We start from the raw sequence: 19040 nt of genomic DNA on the forward strand, positions 1-19040 counted from the left end.
AATGGCAACCCACTCCAGTGTTCTTGCCTGGAGAATCCCAGGGACGGGGGAGCCTGGTGGGCTGCCGTCTGTGGGGTCGCACAGAGTCGGACACGACTGAATCGACTTAGCAGCAGCAGCAGCAGACAGTCAAATACCTCTCCCTCCCCCCATTCCCTGTCTCCCCAGTTCTTACTCCTCCCCAAGGCCCTAAGCAGGTGTGCGTGCATGCTAACTCGCTTCAGTCATGTCCGACTCTTTGCAACCCCATGGACTGCAGCCCCGCTCCCAGGCTCCTCTGTCCATGGGATTCTCCAGGCAAGGATACTGGAGTGGGTTGCCATTTCCTTCTCCACCCTAAGCAGGTAATCCAAGGCTATTGGTTTCTTGGATATTCTTCCAGAGCTTCTTTAGATACAAAGTAAAAATGAATATATATTATTTCTCTTCGTTTTTCATAAAAGCTAGGGTTTTCATGCTCTGCATTGTACATATATAGCCCCTCATTCATTGGTGCACTTGCAGTGGGTCCCACTGTACAGAGGTGTCAAATTTATGTGTAGCCCTAATGATTCCATTTGAGTTGTTTCCAAACATGTGATTCACATCCTGATACTGTTTCACTGTGTCTCTAGACCAAATTGTTATTTGCCAGGTCAAAGGAACTCCTTAGTTTTTTGGGTAAATGTTGCGACATCACCCTCCACAAAGGTGACAGGGTTTATATTCAACTAGTAAACCCACTCCAGTGCTCTTGCCTGGAGAATCCCAGGGAAGGGGGAGCCTGGTGGGCTTCCGTCTGTGGGGTCACACAGAGTCGGACACGACTGAAGCGACTTAGCAGCAGCAGCAGCAGTAAACTAAAAGAGAGCCCATTTTCCCCAGAGAATTTGTATCTAAGTTGTAGCCAGCTCAGGCACATTTTTCCTACTCTACCCTTAAGTTTAAAAAAATAAATTTATTGTGCTCGAATCAAGTTTGTTGAGCTATAATTTATACACAGTACATTCAGCCTTTTTACTGTACAGTGTAATTCAAATTTGCATATCCTTTATTGTACGCATAATGTTATTTTTACAAACACAGAGAGAAATTCTAAAACCCCCCAAATGGAATAAGACTTCTAAATAAGACTAGTCAATTTGCGCACGTTCTTACTTCTTTCTGCCTCAGCGCATCTCATCCTTTGGTAAATTCAGAGCACACTGAGCAATATTTCCGCCCCCCGTACCCCCCCAAAAAAACACACCTTTTTCTTTATGTGTTCTTGCCAGTTTTAGAGAAGCTCAGTAAGATAAATGGACTGTCAGGATGAAAGAGCTTAACTGGGAAGATGCATTTATTGAATAATTGAAAGGAAGAGGAAATGCATTACCAATTAGCCACAAAAATGCATGACGCCTAATCCATGCCTCACAGATCCATGTAAATGGTGGTCGTAAAACTTTCAGCCCCATAGTTCTTACCAGCCTTCCAACCTGTCGCTGCCCTGCTCATAGGCAGCAGCACCCTCCCTGATGGATTGATGATAGCTTTCAAATTGAGCCGAACGGCCATCTTCCAGCAACCCTCTCTAGCTTTCCTAACCCTTTTCACTATCTGGCTGTACTTAAAACATTGTAACCGAATCCTGGATTCATCATTACCTGCTTTGTTTCAGGGTTATTTTGCTTCTTAGGAGGCAGCATTGTATAAATCAGAGAAGAAGCACTTGGTGGTGGCAGAGTTGGGACTAGAACTCTGCCATCTGGTTTATTAAATAACAAGCAAGTTCCTTCACTTCTCTGGGCTTATCCCCTGTCTAGTCGGAGGGTTAGATAACACCCCTACTACTCACAGAACAATCCAGGTGTCAGCATCATCCAGGAAATTCTCAGGAAGGTGGACTCTGGAGTCCCCACTCACCACCACCACCCTCGAGCCGCTGAACCTGCATTTGAATCCGATCTTCAGGGGATTCCTATGCACATTAAAGTTTGAGAAGTGCTGGGATGGTCTCCCAGATTCTGGTCTTCTTCCAAAATTCTGTGCCTCTTGATTCCCTAAGTAATCCCTCATAGGTGGTTCCCTGCAAATGCGTAGAGTTTGCTAGAAAGGTTTTGGTCTTGCCTGTGTACATCTTTGAACATCACAGATGACAATGATGCCAAGTCTCGGCACCACTCCTGACTCCAGCTGGGTGTGGGTTGGTCCTCAGACAGTGGGACAGCAGAGGTAAGAACCACCTCGGTTTGTCTTTATGGGGCCTTGGGAATCGAGCCCCAGCCTGCACGGTGCCTCCTGCAGACTCAGCTGTGTTGTCCAAATTCTAGAGGCTCATCGATTAAAGAACACGAGATAAATATAGTCAGGCTCGATGGAGAAAATGCTTATATGTGTGTTTCTGCTGTACTTCCTCACTGGCGTAAGTAAACTGAAGTAATAACCTCTGGGTGGTGTCCCTTGGGAAGGAAATTTTCTTTTATGTCTGAGAGAAACTTTAGACCTTGATTTTTAGAGGGAGGTCATGAATTTGAATGTAACCTAACAAGATGGAAAATATTTATGTATTTATTTGTCACTATCCTCATCCAAGAGGGCTTCCCAGGTGGTCTGCCTGCAATGCAGGAGAACCGGGTTCGATTCCTGGGTCAGGAAGATGCCCTGGAGAAGGAAGTAGCAACCCACTCCAGTATCCTTGCCTGGGAAATCCCACGGACAGAGGAACCTGGCGGGCTACATACAGTACATGGGGTTGCAAAGAGTCGGACACGACTGAGCAACTAAACAACAGCAACATCCTTGTCCAGAGAGAACAGAGCAGTACAAAAAGATGGGAGTGTATTGTTTGCCGTATTTGTCACAAAAGCATCACAGTCCTCAGCTGTCAGGACAGGAAGAGTCCCTGCTTTTGCACATAGGACCTCATGGAGGAGGTTCTCTTATTTCATCCTCTTAGGACTTCCCAGGTATTGGTGCTTTCTGCCCCAGGCCTGACTAACCAGCCTGCAGTGTGTGAAGCCTGTGGTTTTCAGTGAACTTGTATAATTGCTTGCTGTGGAAAATATTGTGAAAATGATAGAAAAAGCAGTGAAAAAGTAGCAGCACCAACATCCTTAGATCTGGGTGTCTGCAGATGAAGGGTCTTCCTCTGTGATGTGGGAGTTCTTATGGCTGAAGGGGCTCTGTGTCCGCATCAGGAACTTCCTGTTCTCTCTCAGCCCTCAGGTTCTGGAAATTCATAACACATCAGCTTTTCATAAGCAAAGATCCGCTTAGGAAAGTTCTGAAGACAGCACTGGGAAAAAATCTGTGTGCGTAGGATGTCAGAAGTCTTGAGTTCTTTTCACCAGATCCATTCCAATGCTTTATCCTCTCATGCCTGAATTACATGAAGAGGGGTCTTTCTTGGCATCCTCTTAGTGTAATTGTTCCACACTAGTCTGCGGGACTTGAGGATAGCTGAGTTCATAATAGCAAACCACATGGTTTGTTTACAAACCCACCATTTGTTTCTGCTTTTGTGCATGTTACAAATTTGATCTGTTTTACCAAAAGAACACTGAAAATAATGGATTGCTTTGATGCAAATTTCAGGGAAGAAAACATGACAAGTGTATACACCCAATAGGACATCAACCGACATTAATAGGCTCAGTGAGAATACCATGTGTTTTTCACACTTGATAACAGGAAGATATGAAGAGAAAGGTCATGCCCAAAGTAATTCATTTAGGAGTACCTGAAATACACCCTCATTTTAGAGAACGTTGTGATCTATTATCTTCCTGTTTTTAAGCTTTGTAATAATAGAAAAGGATGGATTTTTTTTTAAGTGCAAAAATGTAGGGAAGATAATCCCCCCCCCGCCCCCTCCCCCTAGACCACCCCAAGATGTGCATGATCAGCCATGGTCAATTGTCTGCAACCCTATGGACTGCAGCCCCCAGGCTCCTCTAGCCATGGGATTTTCCAGGCAAGAATACTGGAGTGGGTTACCATGCTCTCCTCCAGGGGATCTTCCCAACCCAGGGATCCAACCTGCACTTCCTGCATTGGCAGGTGGATTCTTTACCATAGAGCCACCTCTTTATACGCAACGACATATTTGTCTCTCATTATTGTCTTAGAGAACTGTGTGGAGTTTGACTTATGGGGTCATCAGGGTACCCATATACTAGATGTGGCAGGGATCTTTTGACCTTTGGCAGGAAGTACATCATTTAAGCTCATACAGGAGCATCTGTTGTCTAGGTGTCATTAGTTACCGTAGAATTTTACTTACATTTCCTATCCCACTCGGTCTCAAGGTCCAGATTCACCTGGCTAAGGACCCCTCCTGTGGTCCAGAGGGAATTCTTTAAAACCTGAAGCCTGTGTAGTTGACCGTCAGTTCAGTTCAGTCGCTCACGTTGGTCTAAATTCATATTTGTTCCTTCGATCTCAAACGGATGGATCCTCAGTGAGCCTTAGGAGGCCTGACCTTTGACCAGACATTTAGTGGTTGCTCAGCAGAAATGTCTCCAAATGGCAAGCGTGCTTCATCAGTCAGAATGCAAAGGGGAGAGGAGGCAAGGCGGAGAAGAAATGTCTGCTGGGCTAAATAATGTTTGCTTCATGTGCTGCTGAAAACACTTCTGCTTTGTATCGTCAAGAACTGTTTGGGGACTTCCCTAGTGGTCCAGTGGCCAAGAGTCCGAGCTCCCTATGCAGGGGGCCCAGATTCGATCCCTGGTCAGGGAACTAGATCCCACATACCACAAGTAAAGATTGTAGGGGCAGCAATTAAGACCCAGCACAGCCAAATAAATAAATACTTTTTGTTTTAAGAACTGTATTTGCTTTAAAAGGGGTGAATCGATTTGTTGTCTACTGTTTGTGAATTTCACTGCATAATCTTGCTTTGTTAAGATTAAGGGAAACATTTATTTGCAGACTCTGATGACCTCAACCACTTTCTGATAAGGAAGGCAGCCTTATCTCTCTGGCTGGTGGCCCTTTCTGGGACCTGATGACCGTGTCGTTGGGCACAGGTGACCCGGCCCGGGGTCAGCTTTGTTCACTCACTGCCTGCCTCGCTCTTCTCTCCGCTCTCCCGCACAGACCCGGAGCTCGGCGTCGGCGCGCTCCCTAACCACGACGGCCACGATGCGGGGCCCATTGTCCCCAAGGTATCGGGTCTAGAGCGGAGCCAGGAGAAGAGCCAGGACTGCGGCAAAGAACCGCTGTTCGAGCCCGTGGTGCTGAAGGACGCACACCCTCAGGTCCCGCCGCCGCCGCCCCAGCCCCAGGCGGAGCCCCAGCCCCGAGCGCTGTCTCCAGACCCCGCATCGGGGCCGCGCACTGAGCCCCCGCCGCCCCCGCGCCCCGGCGCGCAGCCGCCGCCCGCGCCGCCGGAGGCCCCGCTGCAGCCCGCGCCGCCGCAGGCACCCAGGCCGCCCCGGCCACAGTCCCCGGGGCCGCTGCCGCCCCAGGTCCTCCCGCCCGCACAGGCCCACCCCTCCGCCCAGAGCCTCCCGCCGCTGTCCGCCTACAACAGCAGCAGCCTGAGCCTCAACAGCCTCAGGTGAGCCGCCCCCGCCCGGCGTCGGTCATCTTCGGTGGGACGGGCAGGTGGTGGTGGGCGCGGGGGCGCCCATGGGGACCGGGGTTCCCTTTGGAATCTCTTGTCAACGTGTCTCAGCCAGGCAGGCGCAGGGAGACAGGGTCTCTGGGGAGTAGATGGGGTGGGATTGGGTTGAGGATCGGTTTGGTGGTAAGGACATGGTGGAGACCTTAACTATCTGCGGAGGCTCCTGAGAGTGACTGCAGGGAGGAGAAGGTTCAAGGAAGGAAGAGTCCAGGGTGCTGTGCCCGGGACCCACCACTGGTTCCTGGGTTGTTGGAGGCAGGGAAGGGAAACCAGGGGAGATTCCCGGGATGTTAAGGGAGGCTTAGAAGGGAAGCCTTTTGCCTCCCTGTCAACATCTCCCTGCAACTCCTGATGGGACTGGAGCATGGAGACCAAGGAGTGCTCTGGTTGGAGGCGTTTCCATGGTGATTTCCGCCAGGTGGGTCACAGAGATACAGGAGAAAGATGCTGGGTTGAGGAAAAGAGAGGCGTTCCTCCATGGGGAGCCAGGCCTCTTGTGTCTTGTCTTTGCCAGATTACAGAGGGAGGGTTGACAAGCAGCACAAGGAGCCCAGCAAAGAAAAGGGAGATGGAGCCCCGGGTGCAGGGCCTGGTGTCTCCCACCCCTGCCTGTTTTGGGGGCTGTCATTCTAAGCGCTCACACTTCATGGCTTTGGTAGTGTTTTCCTTGTGACAGCCTGGTGACTGGGGTTGAGGGCCCTGCTCTTTCCTGTCTGTGACAGCAGAAGGAAGCTGCCTCCGCGGGGCCAGGCCCATCTTTTGCAGCCTCCAGTCCATGGAGGTGATGGGGCGCCCGAGCTCCCTGGTTCCCCCTTCCCTGTGCTTCTTCACAGAAGGCGGAGCAGACAGACCTGGCGAGCCCAGGTCACCAGCTTGTTCGTTTCCATTGACGTGGCCCCTGTAGGAAGAGTGGCTGGCACAGGGTATGAGGGGCAGCTCTCTGGACAGGGCGATGGGGGGCAGCTTGGCGCCGGAGTTGCTGTTCACTGTGTCCACCGCTGTGGGGCCGGTTTAGAGGAACTGCGATTTCAGCAGAGGCTCTGCGTGCACAGGGCGGGGGCCTGCGAAGACAAGGAGTGAGAGGGAAAATGTTAAATGGCTCTGTTTGGCTTGGTTTTGTTTGTAAGAAAGTTGATTACTGACCCCTTTTTCTCCTTTCTTCTTTGTTTTTTTGGTGTTCCAACAGCAGTAGCAGAAGCAGCACTCCAGCGAAGACTCAGCCCGCACCCCCTCACATCTCCCAGCACCCCTCAGCCTCCCCATTCCCCCTGTCACTGCCCAACCACAGCCCCCTGCACAGCTTCACGCCCGCCCTCCAGCCCCCTGCACACTCACATCACCCCAATATGTTTGCCCCTCCCACTGCTTTGCCTCCTCCACCACCTCTGACATCTGGGAGTCTGCAGGTGCCCGGACACCCGGCCGGGAGCACTTACTCAGGTAGGAGTGGGGAGCTGGCCTGGCTTCTCCGTGCTCCTGCTCTCCCTTCCCGAGGCCTCACCCCCACCCCCCCTGTCTGTGTTGTCCCTGATGATTAGGCTTGAGCCACTCACCATGGTCCACTTTATAGTACATCTTCTTCCTCCAGTCCCCAGTGGGCTGAGAGTCTGCAGAAAATGTACCAACAACCCCAACCTGTCACAATTCGGGGGCTTCTGCCAGAGAGAACTTTGTAGTCGTGAGGCTTTTCTAACCAGGTCTGCCCACTGAGCAGTAAAGCACAGGCTGTCTGGGCCCTGTGGGCATGACAAAAGCCCTCCACACCCTGTGTCTGTTGCAGGCCAGAATCTTAAGTCACATCGTGGCTTAAGGGATTTGTTTAGTCAAACAAGGGCTTCCCTGGTGGCTCAGATGGTAAAGAAAATGCCTGCAATGTGGGAGACCTGAGTTTGATCCCTGGGTCGGGAAGATCCCCTGAAGATAGGAATGGCAACTCACTCCAGTATTCTTGCCTGGAGAATCCGATGGACAGAGGAGCCTAGCAGGGTCACAAAGAGTCGGGTATGACTGAGCGACTAACAATTAAATGAGGCCTTCTACCTTGGGTGGGGAAAATGCACTTTTTGAGGCAACATATACCAGATTTTTAAAGACACACTTAGGGTTAGACATTGGGTTCTTTGCTCCTCACCTGTATTAACTGAACCAAATGTCCCAACTTCAGGTCCATTGTAGCCAAGCTTTGCCCCAAGTACAGAGCTCTGCTGTAGAGCAGAGGTTTACCCTTGGAAGAGGGCATGAGAGCTCTGCTTTATCGACTTTTAAGCACTTAAAAATGTTCATTTCTTTAACCCTCAAAACAAACCCACAGCACAGGCGATGTGTTGTCCCCGTTAGACAGATGAGGAAACAGACACAGACGGTGATGGGCAATGCCCTGGGTCCCTCAGCTACCCCGAGAAGAGCTGAAACTTGACCTCTAGCCATTCAGCCTGGACCTTGTATGTGCACGGCACTGGTGTACCCCTCGTCCCCGAAAGCCTGGACAGAGAAGAGTTAGGCTGTTGCCTGGGCCTTAGCCGCCTCTGTCTGCCTGGCAGGCCCTTTCCACAAAGGCCCAGCCCCCGAGTCCCGGCCCGGAGCCCTCCGTAGTGAGTTGCTCAGATGTCCTGCTCTGGAGGAAATGACCAGCCCCGGAAAAGGTGTCACCGTCTGCCTCTTCTTCTTTTCCAGAGCAGGACATCTTGCGCCAGGAACTGAACACGCGTTTCTTGGCCTCTCAGAGTGCTGACCGCGGGGCCTCCCTGGGCCCCCCGCCCTACCTGCGGACCGAGTTCCATCAGCACCAGCACCAGCACCAGCACACGCACCAGCACACGCACCAGCATACCTTCACGCCCTTCCCGCACGCCCTGCCGCCCACCGCCATCATGCCGACGCCAGCGCCGCCCATGGTGCGTGCCCGCGGGAACTGAGGCCGCGCGCAGCGCCACGCGCCATGTGCGCAGCGCCGCGGGGCCGTCGGGGCGCAGCACAGTGGCTGGGGGGCGAGACGCCCGGCTCCAGGTGGCACTGGCCCAGGGCCCGAAGCAGGAGCTCTTTGCTGACCTGGTATTAGCGCTGTGGGCGGATTGTATTCCAGATGCTCCCCAAGGCGGTCACATCTAGTGCGTCGGCAGTTAACCTCTACGGGTGGTTTTGGTGTTTTGGGACATCTTGGGGAATTACCACCAGATCCAAAAAGGCTTCTGCTGGTGTTCTACGCTAGCAAGTAAACGCTCACAGAATCCTGGGAAGTCTGGAAGGTAGAGAGCCGGTGGGAGACTTGGACGGCCCTGGGTTCCCGCGTCCACTCTCTCTCGGATGGTTTTCTAAGCCCGCCTTGTGGAAAGTGGTGTATTTCTTGCATCTCGTGAGACAGCGCCCCCTGTCTGCTGCTGTGCTCTGTCAGCAAGCAGTCCAAACTCAGCCTGGTGGTAAGAGGGACCCCTGGCAGTGACGTGGTCTTGGCCTTGGCTTGCGACTATCGTGCCAGGGGTGGAGTGGGAGCCAGTTAGGCTTGGTTTTTGACTTAGGAGCTGTAAGGAACAGCACCACACTCTGATGCTAACTAGTCTGAGATGGATGCGTGTCCAAACAGTGACGATTAGAGTTTTACTTATTTATTTTTTAATATTTCAGGAAATACTTGATTGAAGGCAATCAGTACAGGCATTGTGAGGATTTGAATTCTGTGATTCACTGAACTTTGCATCCTCTCTTCCCTCCCCTCTCCCCCATTTTGTTCAACTTAGTTTTTTTAAAATACATATTTCAAAGTTTATTTTATAAACCTTACTTAGGAGAATGTTAGGTGAGGCCTTGGGACCAGAAATTTTTCCCCAGAGAAATCCTGCATCTGCTTTTTTTTTTTTTTATGAACTTGACTTTTCCACGGTTATATTTTTAAGGACCTGTTTATCTGGGGAAGTTTATACCAGTCTGAGTGAGCCATTTCACAAACAAGTTAAATCTAACTGATGGGAGTTACAGCACAGGATGAGGACATAATTTAGAAGAAATCATGGTATATACTCTTTCCTGCTTGAAAGAAAAGTTCTAAGGCCAAGCCTGAATTGCTTTGTACTCGGCGGGTGGCGGGGGGAGCAGTAATTGTTGTTATTCAGTTGCTAAGTCTGACACCTTGCAACCCATGGACTGCAGCACACCAGGCCTCCCTGTCCCCCACTAGGAGGTAATATAAAAACAGCTGAATGTACCATTCTGCCAAAGCAAAGGTGAAGACAGAGGGAATTCTCTGGATAAATCAGACCCAGTGCTCACTTCTCTCTGATTTATCTGAACAACTGCCTCCTCTCTCTAGTTCAGACACTTGGTTCCTGCCCATCTCTAAATAAAGCCTAGAAAGAAAGCCACCCTAGTGTAGTCACAACCTGAAATGCTCTGAATGGGTTTTCACTTTTCCATTCCTGTTGATTTCTGGTCAGAGAGACTCAGGAACTCTGAATGATTTTGTATACACTGAGATCACGGAGTTTGATGCCTGCCTGACAACAGAGAGAGGCTTCCTTGGAGCCGCCTCCCCTGAAGCAGCGAATAGAAATGTAGTTTCTCTAAGTAACTAGCTTTTGCTTTGATCCCTTTGCAGTTTGACAAATACCCTACAAAAGTTGACCCATTCTACCGGCACAGTGTGAGTTACCATGCTACCCATTCAATGTAACCGCTTTTCCATTTCCATGCTCTCGCCGCCACCGATCAGTCAATGACTCGCAGCCTTCCTTAACCATCTTTGCAAGAACTCCCATTGCTCCTCGTCACTTCGGATGCTTGCTTTTGTGACGTTTGCTTTTGGTAAAGATGCAGTATCATCTTCTGAATCAAAAGGTCATGAGCCACTCCTAAGACTTTAAAGTCCTGCCAAGTGGGACATCCGCTTTGTTGGAGGTGTTAGAGTTTTAGGAGCCTCTGAAATCACAGATTTCAGTCCTCAGTAGAGATGTTATTAACACACAGAGTTCCCAGAGTTCATCTTGAATTATGTCTTCCAAAGAAAGTACCGTATTTTTTTGACTCATGACTTCAAGCAGCAGATTTTCATTTCTTCTAGACTGTTAATCCCTCTTCCACGTGGCTGGCATTATTTTCCTGAGCTCATGCCAACTCGTTAAAAATATCATTTAAAGGAAAGAAGGTCTTACATGCATGATTTTTCTTCTCTTTAAACTCATTCTTTGTTCTTTAATAAAAGTTGTTTCATGCAATTTTAAGAGAACGTTCTGGAACCTAAATTGGCGCAAACTGAAGTTACGTGTTCAGTTACTTATGAGGGTTCCTTTTATAATAGAAACTTTGAATATCTTCCCATGATATTTTGATTATGGAGTGTATACTGCATCATTTTTACCTGAAGTTCTGCAAGTTTCTTTGCTCAATGGTTTTTGTTTTGTTTTTTTTTAATGAAACTGGAAAGAAAGACGTTTAATAACTGCTCGTAGCCATGTCGGTTCACCATCTTAAACTATTTTTGTTCTCATTTTTGGATAGTGTTACCTTATGGTTCATATGGAGGACCACTTAATAGATCAGCCAACTCTGTGAATTCATTCATACTTTGAACTAGATCATTAGACACTGTGTCAGTCCTAAACTGAGGACTCAGCTGAGAAGCCCAGGCTGGAAGGTATTAGGAACCAACTAAGAATTGGTTATGGAGAGACATTCGGAAATGACTCAAGGGGAGTCTCTATAGAAAGGGATGAGGAAAGGGTGTCTAAGTGCCTGGCTTCCCCGAGTGTTGGACACTGCTCTGCTCAGAATTACGACATAAAAGCATTTTTGTAAACGGACATGCAAAATCCAGTAGAGCCACGGGTTTTCTCTTTGCTTCTATTTCATGAATGGTACCACCCTTAATAATAACAACCAGATTTCTGCCCTTTGTCTGTATCTGCTAAATTAAGGACCAGCTAACACAGTCATCTTCAGAGAAAGTTTAGCTGGTCTACTGGTAGCTCAGTTTACTTCCTCGGGCACCATGCAGTGTCTTGGCATAAACATATTCCACAGAGAGTCCTTGATATAAACTGGAGAATAAACCTGCAGTCTTGAGTTTTTTGGAAGGTTCCTGTGTTATTACTCAAGTACTTCAGATTTTTACTCTAGGTGTGGAATGCTCTATTCAAAGAGGGTCGGAAAAGGAAACTGGTGAGAAGATCCAAGTTTTAAATTGAAAACATTAAAGGAAAAATACCCACTTGGAGGCAGAGTAATAGAAATTTGAGTGTTTTAGTGTGATGTATTTAATTACTCTGCTTCACACAGTGTACTGGGAGAGAGTTATTTCTTATTATTAGTTATAGTGGATAATATATGAAGTGCTTAGTCTCCCCTGCTTTGGAGATTAGGATGTTACAAAGGGGAGTTAAGATACAATACACTCAAGTATCTAAAACACAATTTTAGACTTAAAAGTAGTTTTAAATGAGGGCACTTGGTTTGCAGTCATTGTTTAAGTGGATTTAGTTCAATATCAATTAGTCTGAAAAACTTTGCTGCATCATTGAGGGGAGCAAAATGAAATAAAGACCAATGGAAAAAGTACATGCTTTGAAAACAGACCGGATTGTGAAATTACCAGTGGATTTCAGCCATTACCTAGAAATAGCTCACATAAATATACCATTAGGAAAAGCTTGAATTATTCTTGTATTTTTGACATATTGTGCAACCGTAAGGGCAGGACATCACTAAAATGTATCTCTATGGTGAGTTTTTCAAAGTAAATGGAACCAGAGCCATAGATTATCCAGAAACAATACATATTTAGGTGGAGGAAAAGATGTGTCTGCATTGTCTTCTGCTGTATATTTCCTTCCTCCATTGTGTGTCCTCTGTAAACTGTTAATTCAAGAAAATTCATATTTGAAATTCAGAATCCTCCACTGAGTGGTCAGACTGACGTGTCCAGGGCTTGTCTTGAATAGCCTCCAGTGAGCTTATAGCCGTCTTATAGGAAAACGGGTGGCTCCATTGAAAGTGTACTCTGACTCATTTTATTTTCCCCTTCCACAAATATTTGTCATCGTTTTAGACAATTTAAATTGTCCTTGGAACTGCCACTTACCAGAACAACCTAATGAAGCAAGGACTGTGCATATTTTCCCATTTCCTCAAAACTATTAAAAATCTAAAAGTACTAATTGAGTTTTAATGGTGTAAAATCTTGGAATCCATAAAGACTTGCTTCTTTTTGTCTTCCTTTTTTCCCCCTTTTTCCTTTTTTCTAATTAACTTGTAATTTTCTGGGCATCTTATTTGGCTCAGCACCCCCTCCTGTTTTTGATATGCATTAAAATCTCCAACCATTTAGGACCTCTATCGGATTTAACAATTAATAATTAGAAAAGCTCCCTTTCTAATGATGGCCTCATCTGGGACATCATTTGCTGGCTGATTGATTCTGAACTACTTTTAACTTTTTAAGTTAAGTATTCATGGCACATCTGTGTGATCATTTCATTGTGGCTTCTTATGACTGATGGCATCAAACTGAGATGACTTGGCTGGCTAATGTGGACGTCTTTCTGTGGGAAGGGAATGTGAATGTATCATTTGCCTCCTACTAAAGTCTTTTCTCTCCCCCCTCCATCTTTGGCCATAGCTCTTCCATTCTTATCCTCCTGCTGTATCGGGCATCCCCCCTATGATTCCGCCCACCGGCCCTTTTGGGTCACTGCAAGGAGCTTTTCAGCCGAAGGTAAGAAACCTCACAGCGAAAACAACACCTTCGAACTTGTAAGTGGAGCCTCGGGCTAAGGCAGTTGGGTAGTTTCCCATCCTCTTACCTGCCAGTGACTCATTTTTCCATCCAAATGGACCACTGGGGTTAGAGTGTGAATATTTTCTTCTAGTCCATCTAGTTGTAACCCTCAGTCAGAAGTTAATTTTTAACCTGTACTACCCATGTCATCTCAATTGAACTAGGATTTCTTGTGCTCTGTTAAAAAAAACACTAGATATATGTATAGATATAATCTATTTTTTGTTTTTTCACCAAAACTGTGGATATAAGCTTCTGATCAGGAATTATATGAAATGTCAGATGTGTGTGCATAAAGTTATTTATCCTTGAGGATGTCCATGATTAGCAAAGATGCAAAGCTGAGCCTTCTTGATTAGAATAGAAGGGAGGGAAAAGGTTCCAAACTAAAATCGTATCCTTTTCACTGTGTTTATTCTCCGTCACTTCGTTCCTCAGTCCCCTCTGTCTGCAGAGTCCACTTAGAGGTGGAGGGCAGTTCCTTATTTTTTCCTCCCATTCTGCCTTCTCTGAAGCTTCTGACCCCGCTGCCAGGGTCAACTTCCCAAGGTCAATACTTACCATCGCCTGGTGGGCTTCCGTCTATGGGGTCACACAGAGTCGGACACGACTGAAGTGACTTAGCAGCAGCATGAGATAAATTAACCTTTCGCCCTTTAGAGGGGCTTCCCTTGGTGGCTCAGATTGGTAAAGAATCTGCCTGCAGTGTGGGAGACCTGGGTTCCATCCCTGGCTCGGGAAGATCCCGTGGAGGAGGGCATGGCAACCCACTCCAGTATTCTTGCCTAGAGAATCCCATGGACAGAGAAGCCTGGTGGGCTGCAGTCCATAGCATCCCAAAGAGTTGGACACGACTGAGCGACTCAGACTTCACTTTCGCCCTTTGTAACAACAGAATTCTTTTCTACCTAGCCAGTGATCCTCTTCTCCACTCGGTCTGGAGTGATCTCCGAGGGCCAAAACTAAGGCGTTAGTTCTCAGAATACTCTTCCTTTTTGTGCCTTTACATCTATCACAGCCCCTACTTGATTTTCAGAAATGTATCTCTTAGTTAGTAGCCATTCTCAGACTGTAAAGCAGGAAATTTTGCTGTGTGATTTCGATTTTCCTTCCATCTCATTTCAAAGATAAAACACAAATTTGGGGCCAGTCTCTCCCAGGATGAGCCCATATTACACTAACAAAGGCATGCTGCTCTAAAATTAGAAAAGAAAAAAATTAGAAAGCATTAGGGGTGAGAATGGCTGCACCTTCAAAATCCCGGGGACCTACATGGAATTGCAGCTCCTGTGCCAGGTCAGACCTCGGTGGGGCTTGAGGATGGCCATACACAACACCTCCCATCTCGGGACAAAATGATGGTGATTTTTAAACTCCTTCCCCCCATCAGCTCTTTACTACCCTCTCAGAGCCTGGTCAGTCCCCTCCAGGTTACAGGAAATCTCTCTTGCATCCCCAACCAGACTGGTAGGTCACTTCATAAATTACTTGATTTCCCTCACTCGCAATTATCCAATCACACAGAAAACTACATCTGGGCAAGAAAGTGTCTCTCCTGGTGTTGAAATAGGCCTTTCCAGGCCATCTTACTGATTGAATATGTAGATTGCAGTTCATTAGCAGAGTTCTTCATATGTATGCAAATCAGGCTGTTAACAACTCTAGCTTAATTGTTAGCCCTACAGCAGCTGACTGCTTTTCTTTCTCCCATTCTTTTTTTCCCCCTTCTTGTAGGCGAGCTTGGTGCCTAAACTGAGGGCTCTTTTTTTCCACACGAGTTAACTTCCTGGTGTGAAGGGATTCATAGAAGTTGTGATTTCTTAAATAAAATACCTGGTGAAAAACATTCTAAATCCTTTACCCACTAGAAAGTAGTGCCTTGTGCCTGCAATGGGCTTTTTGTTGTTGTTCATTCAAAGGACAAAAGCCTGTAGATAAGGTTGTTATCATTAATGCTGTTTAAGAATGGTTTTGGGAATGGGAAAGATGGTGCAGAATTCCTTTAGAAATCACATAACAGTAGGTCTGTGTGGTCCCCCAATTAGGTTCCCTTGTCCCATTCCCACCACTGCTAATGAGTAATTACTGAATGTAATTCCTTGTTATCATCTGCCAGTTAAAATGCAGAGAGGTAGCCTAATGTCTGTGAAGCACACTCAGTTATTCCGATGAGAAGCACCTGGTCCCGCAGGTTAGACTGATGTTCACTTAAGCATTTCTTGGACTGTGTGGTGATAAAGCAAAAAACCCACAGTGACAGGCTTGTGAAGGACACAGAAGATGGATTTCAGGGCCGGGCTCCCATCTCCGTCTCTCCTGTCTCTGCCCGGAAATGCCATCACTGGGACAGGGCAGGCTTTGGTCAGGTCTCCTGGGGAAACGGGGTGGGGGAGGTTCTCATGAAGAGCATCTGGGGTCTCAGAGGAAAATGGATCCGTCCCCTTATATTCCAGAACGAAACAAACAAAAAAGGACACTTGAACGCAGTCATTTAGAATGAAAGGAGGACCTTGGTTTCATGTCCCGTGTCATATGCTTCCTAAGCTGTGGTCTCATTACTTTGTAGACGTCCAACCCGATAGATGTTGCCACCCGACCTGGGACAGTCCCACACACTCTTCTCCAAAAGGACCCAAGGGTAAGTGCAAGGTTGGGCTGGGTCCCAGGGTAACAAACAGCACCTTGCGTCCCCAGGACAGGCAGCCCAGCGGAGTGCCTGTTGCCTTTGCTCTTCTTTCTGTTTTGTGGAAGAATATGCTAGTTGAGGGGCTTCCCTGGTGACTCAGATGGTAAAGAATCTGCCTGCAGTGTAGGTGGCCCAGGTTGGATCCCTAGGTCGGAAAGATACCCTGGAGAAGGGAATGGCTACCTGCTGCAGTATTCTCGCCTGGAGAATTCCACGGACAGAGGAGCCTGGCCAGCTACATACAGTCCATAGGGTCACAAAGAGTTGAACACAACTGAGCGACTAACACTTAACGCTAGTTACTCTCAGAAAACAGAATGTCTCCTGCAGCCACGTGACGCCCCAGAGTGACTTTCCATGGGGGAGAAAAGGTGTCTTATGGTCTAAGCCCAGGCTGGGACCGTCACTGACACTGAGCTGGCAGAGTTTCTCCCCACCCCTCCCACCGGCCTTCTCTGTCTCCATCTCCTAAAATCTCTCTCACACAAGCCATAAAACATTTTGAATGGAAAAGCACTAAGCGCTTTTCTTTCTGGAGCTCACCGTACCACACAGCTCTTCCGGCCACTCTACTTCTAATGTGGGAAGGAACCTTTCATGCTCTGGAGCTAAATAAAATATCCATTACACTTCAGTTGTGTTATTTATTCATACCACAGACCAACTCAAAAAGAATCTGGAGTTACACAGCAGATACACTCTTATCTCATTGATTGTTATCCATCTTCACAGTAAATGTGGAAAAAAAAATTACCTTTTACAATATTGTCTTTGTTCCCGGATAAGGGCAAAGGTTATCTGAAATTGATGACCATATAGGTAGATACGTAAAATTATTCAACTGTGTATTTGTATGAACTTTTGTGTAATGAACTTCATTTTATTTATTTTAATTAATTTGTATTGGAGTATAAAATTTGTAAAGTTCCTTTACAGTGCTCTGTTACCTTCTGCACAGCAGGTGAATCAGCTTCATATGTGTTTTATGTATCTATATATTCCCCCCTTTTGGATTTCCTTCCCATTCAAGTTGCCACAGTAGATTAAGCAGAGTCCCTGTGCTGCACAGTGCATTCTCATTAGTCATCTATCTTATTGTCTTGAAAGTGTTATTTGCTTTTAGATTGGGGGCGGGAGGAGAAGGGGACGACAGAGAATGAGATGGCTGGATGGCATCACCGACTCGATGGACGTGAGTTTGAGTGAACTCCGGGAGTTGGTGATGGACAGGGAGGCCTGGCGTGCTGTGATTCATGGGGTCGCAAAGAGTCGGACATGACTGAGCGACTGAACTGAAAGTGTTAGCTATTATTTTATTTCACTGAAGGAGTTAGTTATCTCTGACTCTTGGCGACCCTGTTAACTGTAGGCTGCCAGGCTCCTCTGTCCATGGAATTCTCCAGGCAAAACTACCGGAGTGGGTAGCCATTCCCTTCTCTGTGGGATCTGTATTATACATAGTATCATTAGTGTGTATATATTAATCCCAATCTCTCAATTCCTCCCACTGCCCCCCCTTCCCTCTTTGGTATCCATTCATTTGTTCTCTGTTTCTGCTTTGCAAATAAGATCATCTATATAGTGAACTTCTCTAAAATGTCTAATACTGCCAATGATAATTATTAAAAACAGCATATTTCTACTGTATAGTCTGGAAAGGACGCTTCTCCCCAGTTATTCTTAGTATCCAGCCATCTATAGTCTGAAGGCTGTCTCCCTTAGACACTTAGCTGAGGTTGGGAAGGGCTGCTCAAGACAGTGAAACTCCTCAGATGTGTAATGTGAGCAAATCGTTTTGCCGGAGGGCAAATCGCTATTGATTACACTTGTCCGGGGGCTCGTCAGCGTAGATGTACCAAGGCTTGTGAGGTGGGGGAGGGGATGCTTGGCACTTTTGATAGTGTGAAAATGGGTTAATTATTCTCTAAAAGGGCTTCATTTAAAAGTAAAATTCTAACATTTTAATTTCCCCTCCTAATGAAGCACTACAAATTTGTTAATTAGAGCAATTGTTTGAGTGACAGGCATGTAACCAAGTTGTCATTTTCTCTTCACAGTTGACAGATCCTTTCAGACCTATGTTAAGGGTAAGAAAGCTTCTTCTAGAACTGTTTTGCAACCCCTCTTTGACTCCCCGAGGGTTAAAAATACAAATCCATTACAAGGAAACACGCCATGGAAACGCCGGAGGAAAAGGTTGAAAAGACAGTGGTTGGGTTTTTCAGAGAGTTTGACTGAAAATGGCCTTCATGGTTTTTGCTTTGCGTGTTGGAGGAAGCAGGGCCATCAAGGTAAAGCCAACTGATAAAATTCAGCTCAGATTCTCTTGCTAGTTATGGCAAAAAGTTTGACTCACGGAGACCTAAGGGAAAGGCTGGAGCTAGGCTGAAATTAGGACTCCTGAGTTCTCCTCTTCCTCTCGCACCTGGAAAATACACACCCAGGTCTCTGTTCTGGCTGGTGGCCGCCTCTTTCTGCACCAAGTAATGCTGACTTGTCACAGCCACTCGACTTTTTCTCTAGTGCAGAAAAGGGCCACTAGGAGCACTGGTTTGTTCTGAGGGGTCTGGAGCCCGGCCAGCAGATAACCTCTGGATGAATGCTGACTTCCCTGGTGTATATGGGAGGTCGGGGGGATGATGGATGGCGGATGAAGAGGGGTGGATAGTGGATTTCTCTACTTAACCCTTTTCTAGTGCATCTATTCAGATAATTCAATTTCTCCAAAGGGGGAGAAAGGGTGTTGTCATCACTTAGGCGATTTCAAATGACCCGTAACAAGAGAGCCGAGCTCAACCTTGGATTTAAGCATATATTTCAGCAAGTGAAAGTGACTTAATATTCAGAAATAGCGCTTTAATATAGCAACCAGAGGCATCTGTTCTTTGCCCATGGAGGAATGGGGCAGTGTTTCTTCTCATCCATCCTGTGGTTACTGAGCACGTGTTGGGAGCTCACGGGTGGGCTTTTTGTTGTTCAGTTGCTCAGTCATGTCCGACTCT

The 19040-nt window shown here is 47.0% G+C and overlaps 1 protein-coding gene across 9 annotated transcripts in view; it reads left to right on the forward strand.

The window, feature by feature from the left end:
* The window catches only part of AUTS2 (activator of transcription and developmental regulator AUTS2), a 1225668-nt gene that overhangs the window by 1190836 nt on the left and 15792 nt on the right, over positions 1–19040 (forward strand). For 3 of the 9 annotated variants that reach the window (XM_055409984.2, XM_055409991.2, XM_055409993.2), the window contains 8 exons: positions 5062–5524; positions 6424–6513; positions 6777–7030; positions 8264–8484; positions 10179–10223; positions 13194–13289; positions 15919–15990; positions 18096–18125. In XM_055409984.2, the coding sequence (XP_055265959.1) occupies positions 5062–5524; positions 6424–6513; positions 6777–7030; positions 8264–8484; positions 10179–10223; positions 13194–13289; positions 15919–15990; positions 18096–18125 (1271 nt within the window). The remainder of the gene's footprint in view (positions 1–5061; positions 5525–6423; positions 6514–6776; positions 7031–8263; positions 8485–10178; positions 10224–13193; positions 13290–15918; positions 15991–18095; positions 18126–19040) is intronic. The other 6 variants (XM_055409988.2, XM_055409992.2, XM_055409986.2 and 3 more) reach the window with 5 other exon arrangements.

The sequence above is a fragment of the Moschus berezovskii genome, chromosome 27 (genome assembly GCF_049115385.1).
Source record: "Moschus berezovskii isolate FMDL1 chromosome 27, NW_MosBer_1.0, whole genome shotgun sequence".
Lineage (NCBI taxonomy): Eukaryota > Metazoa > Chordata > Mammalia > Artiodactyla > Moschidae > Moschus > Moschus berezovskii.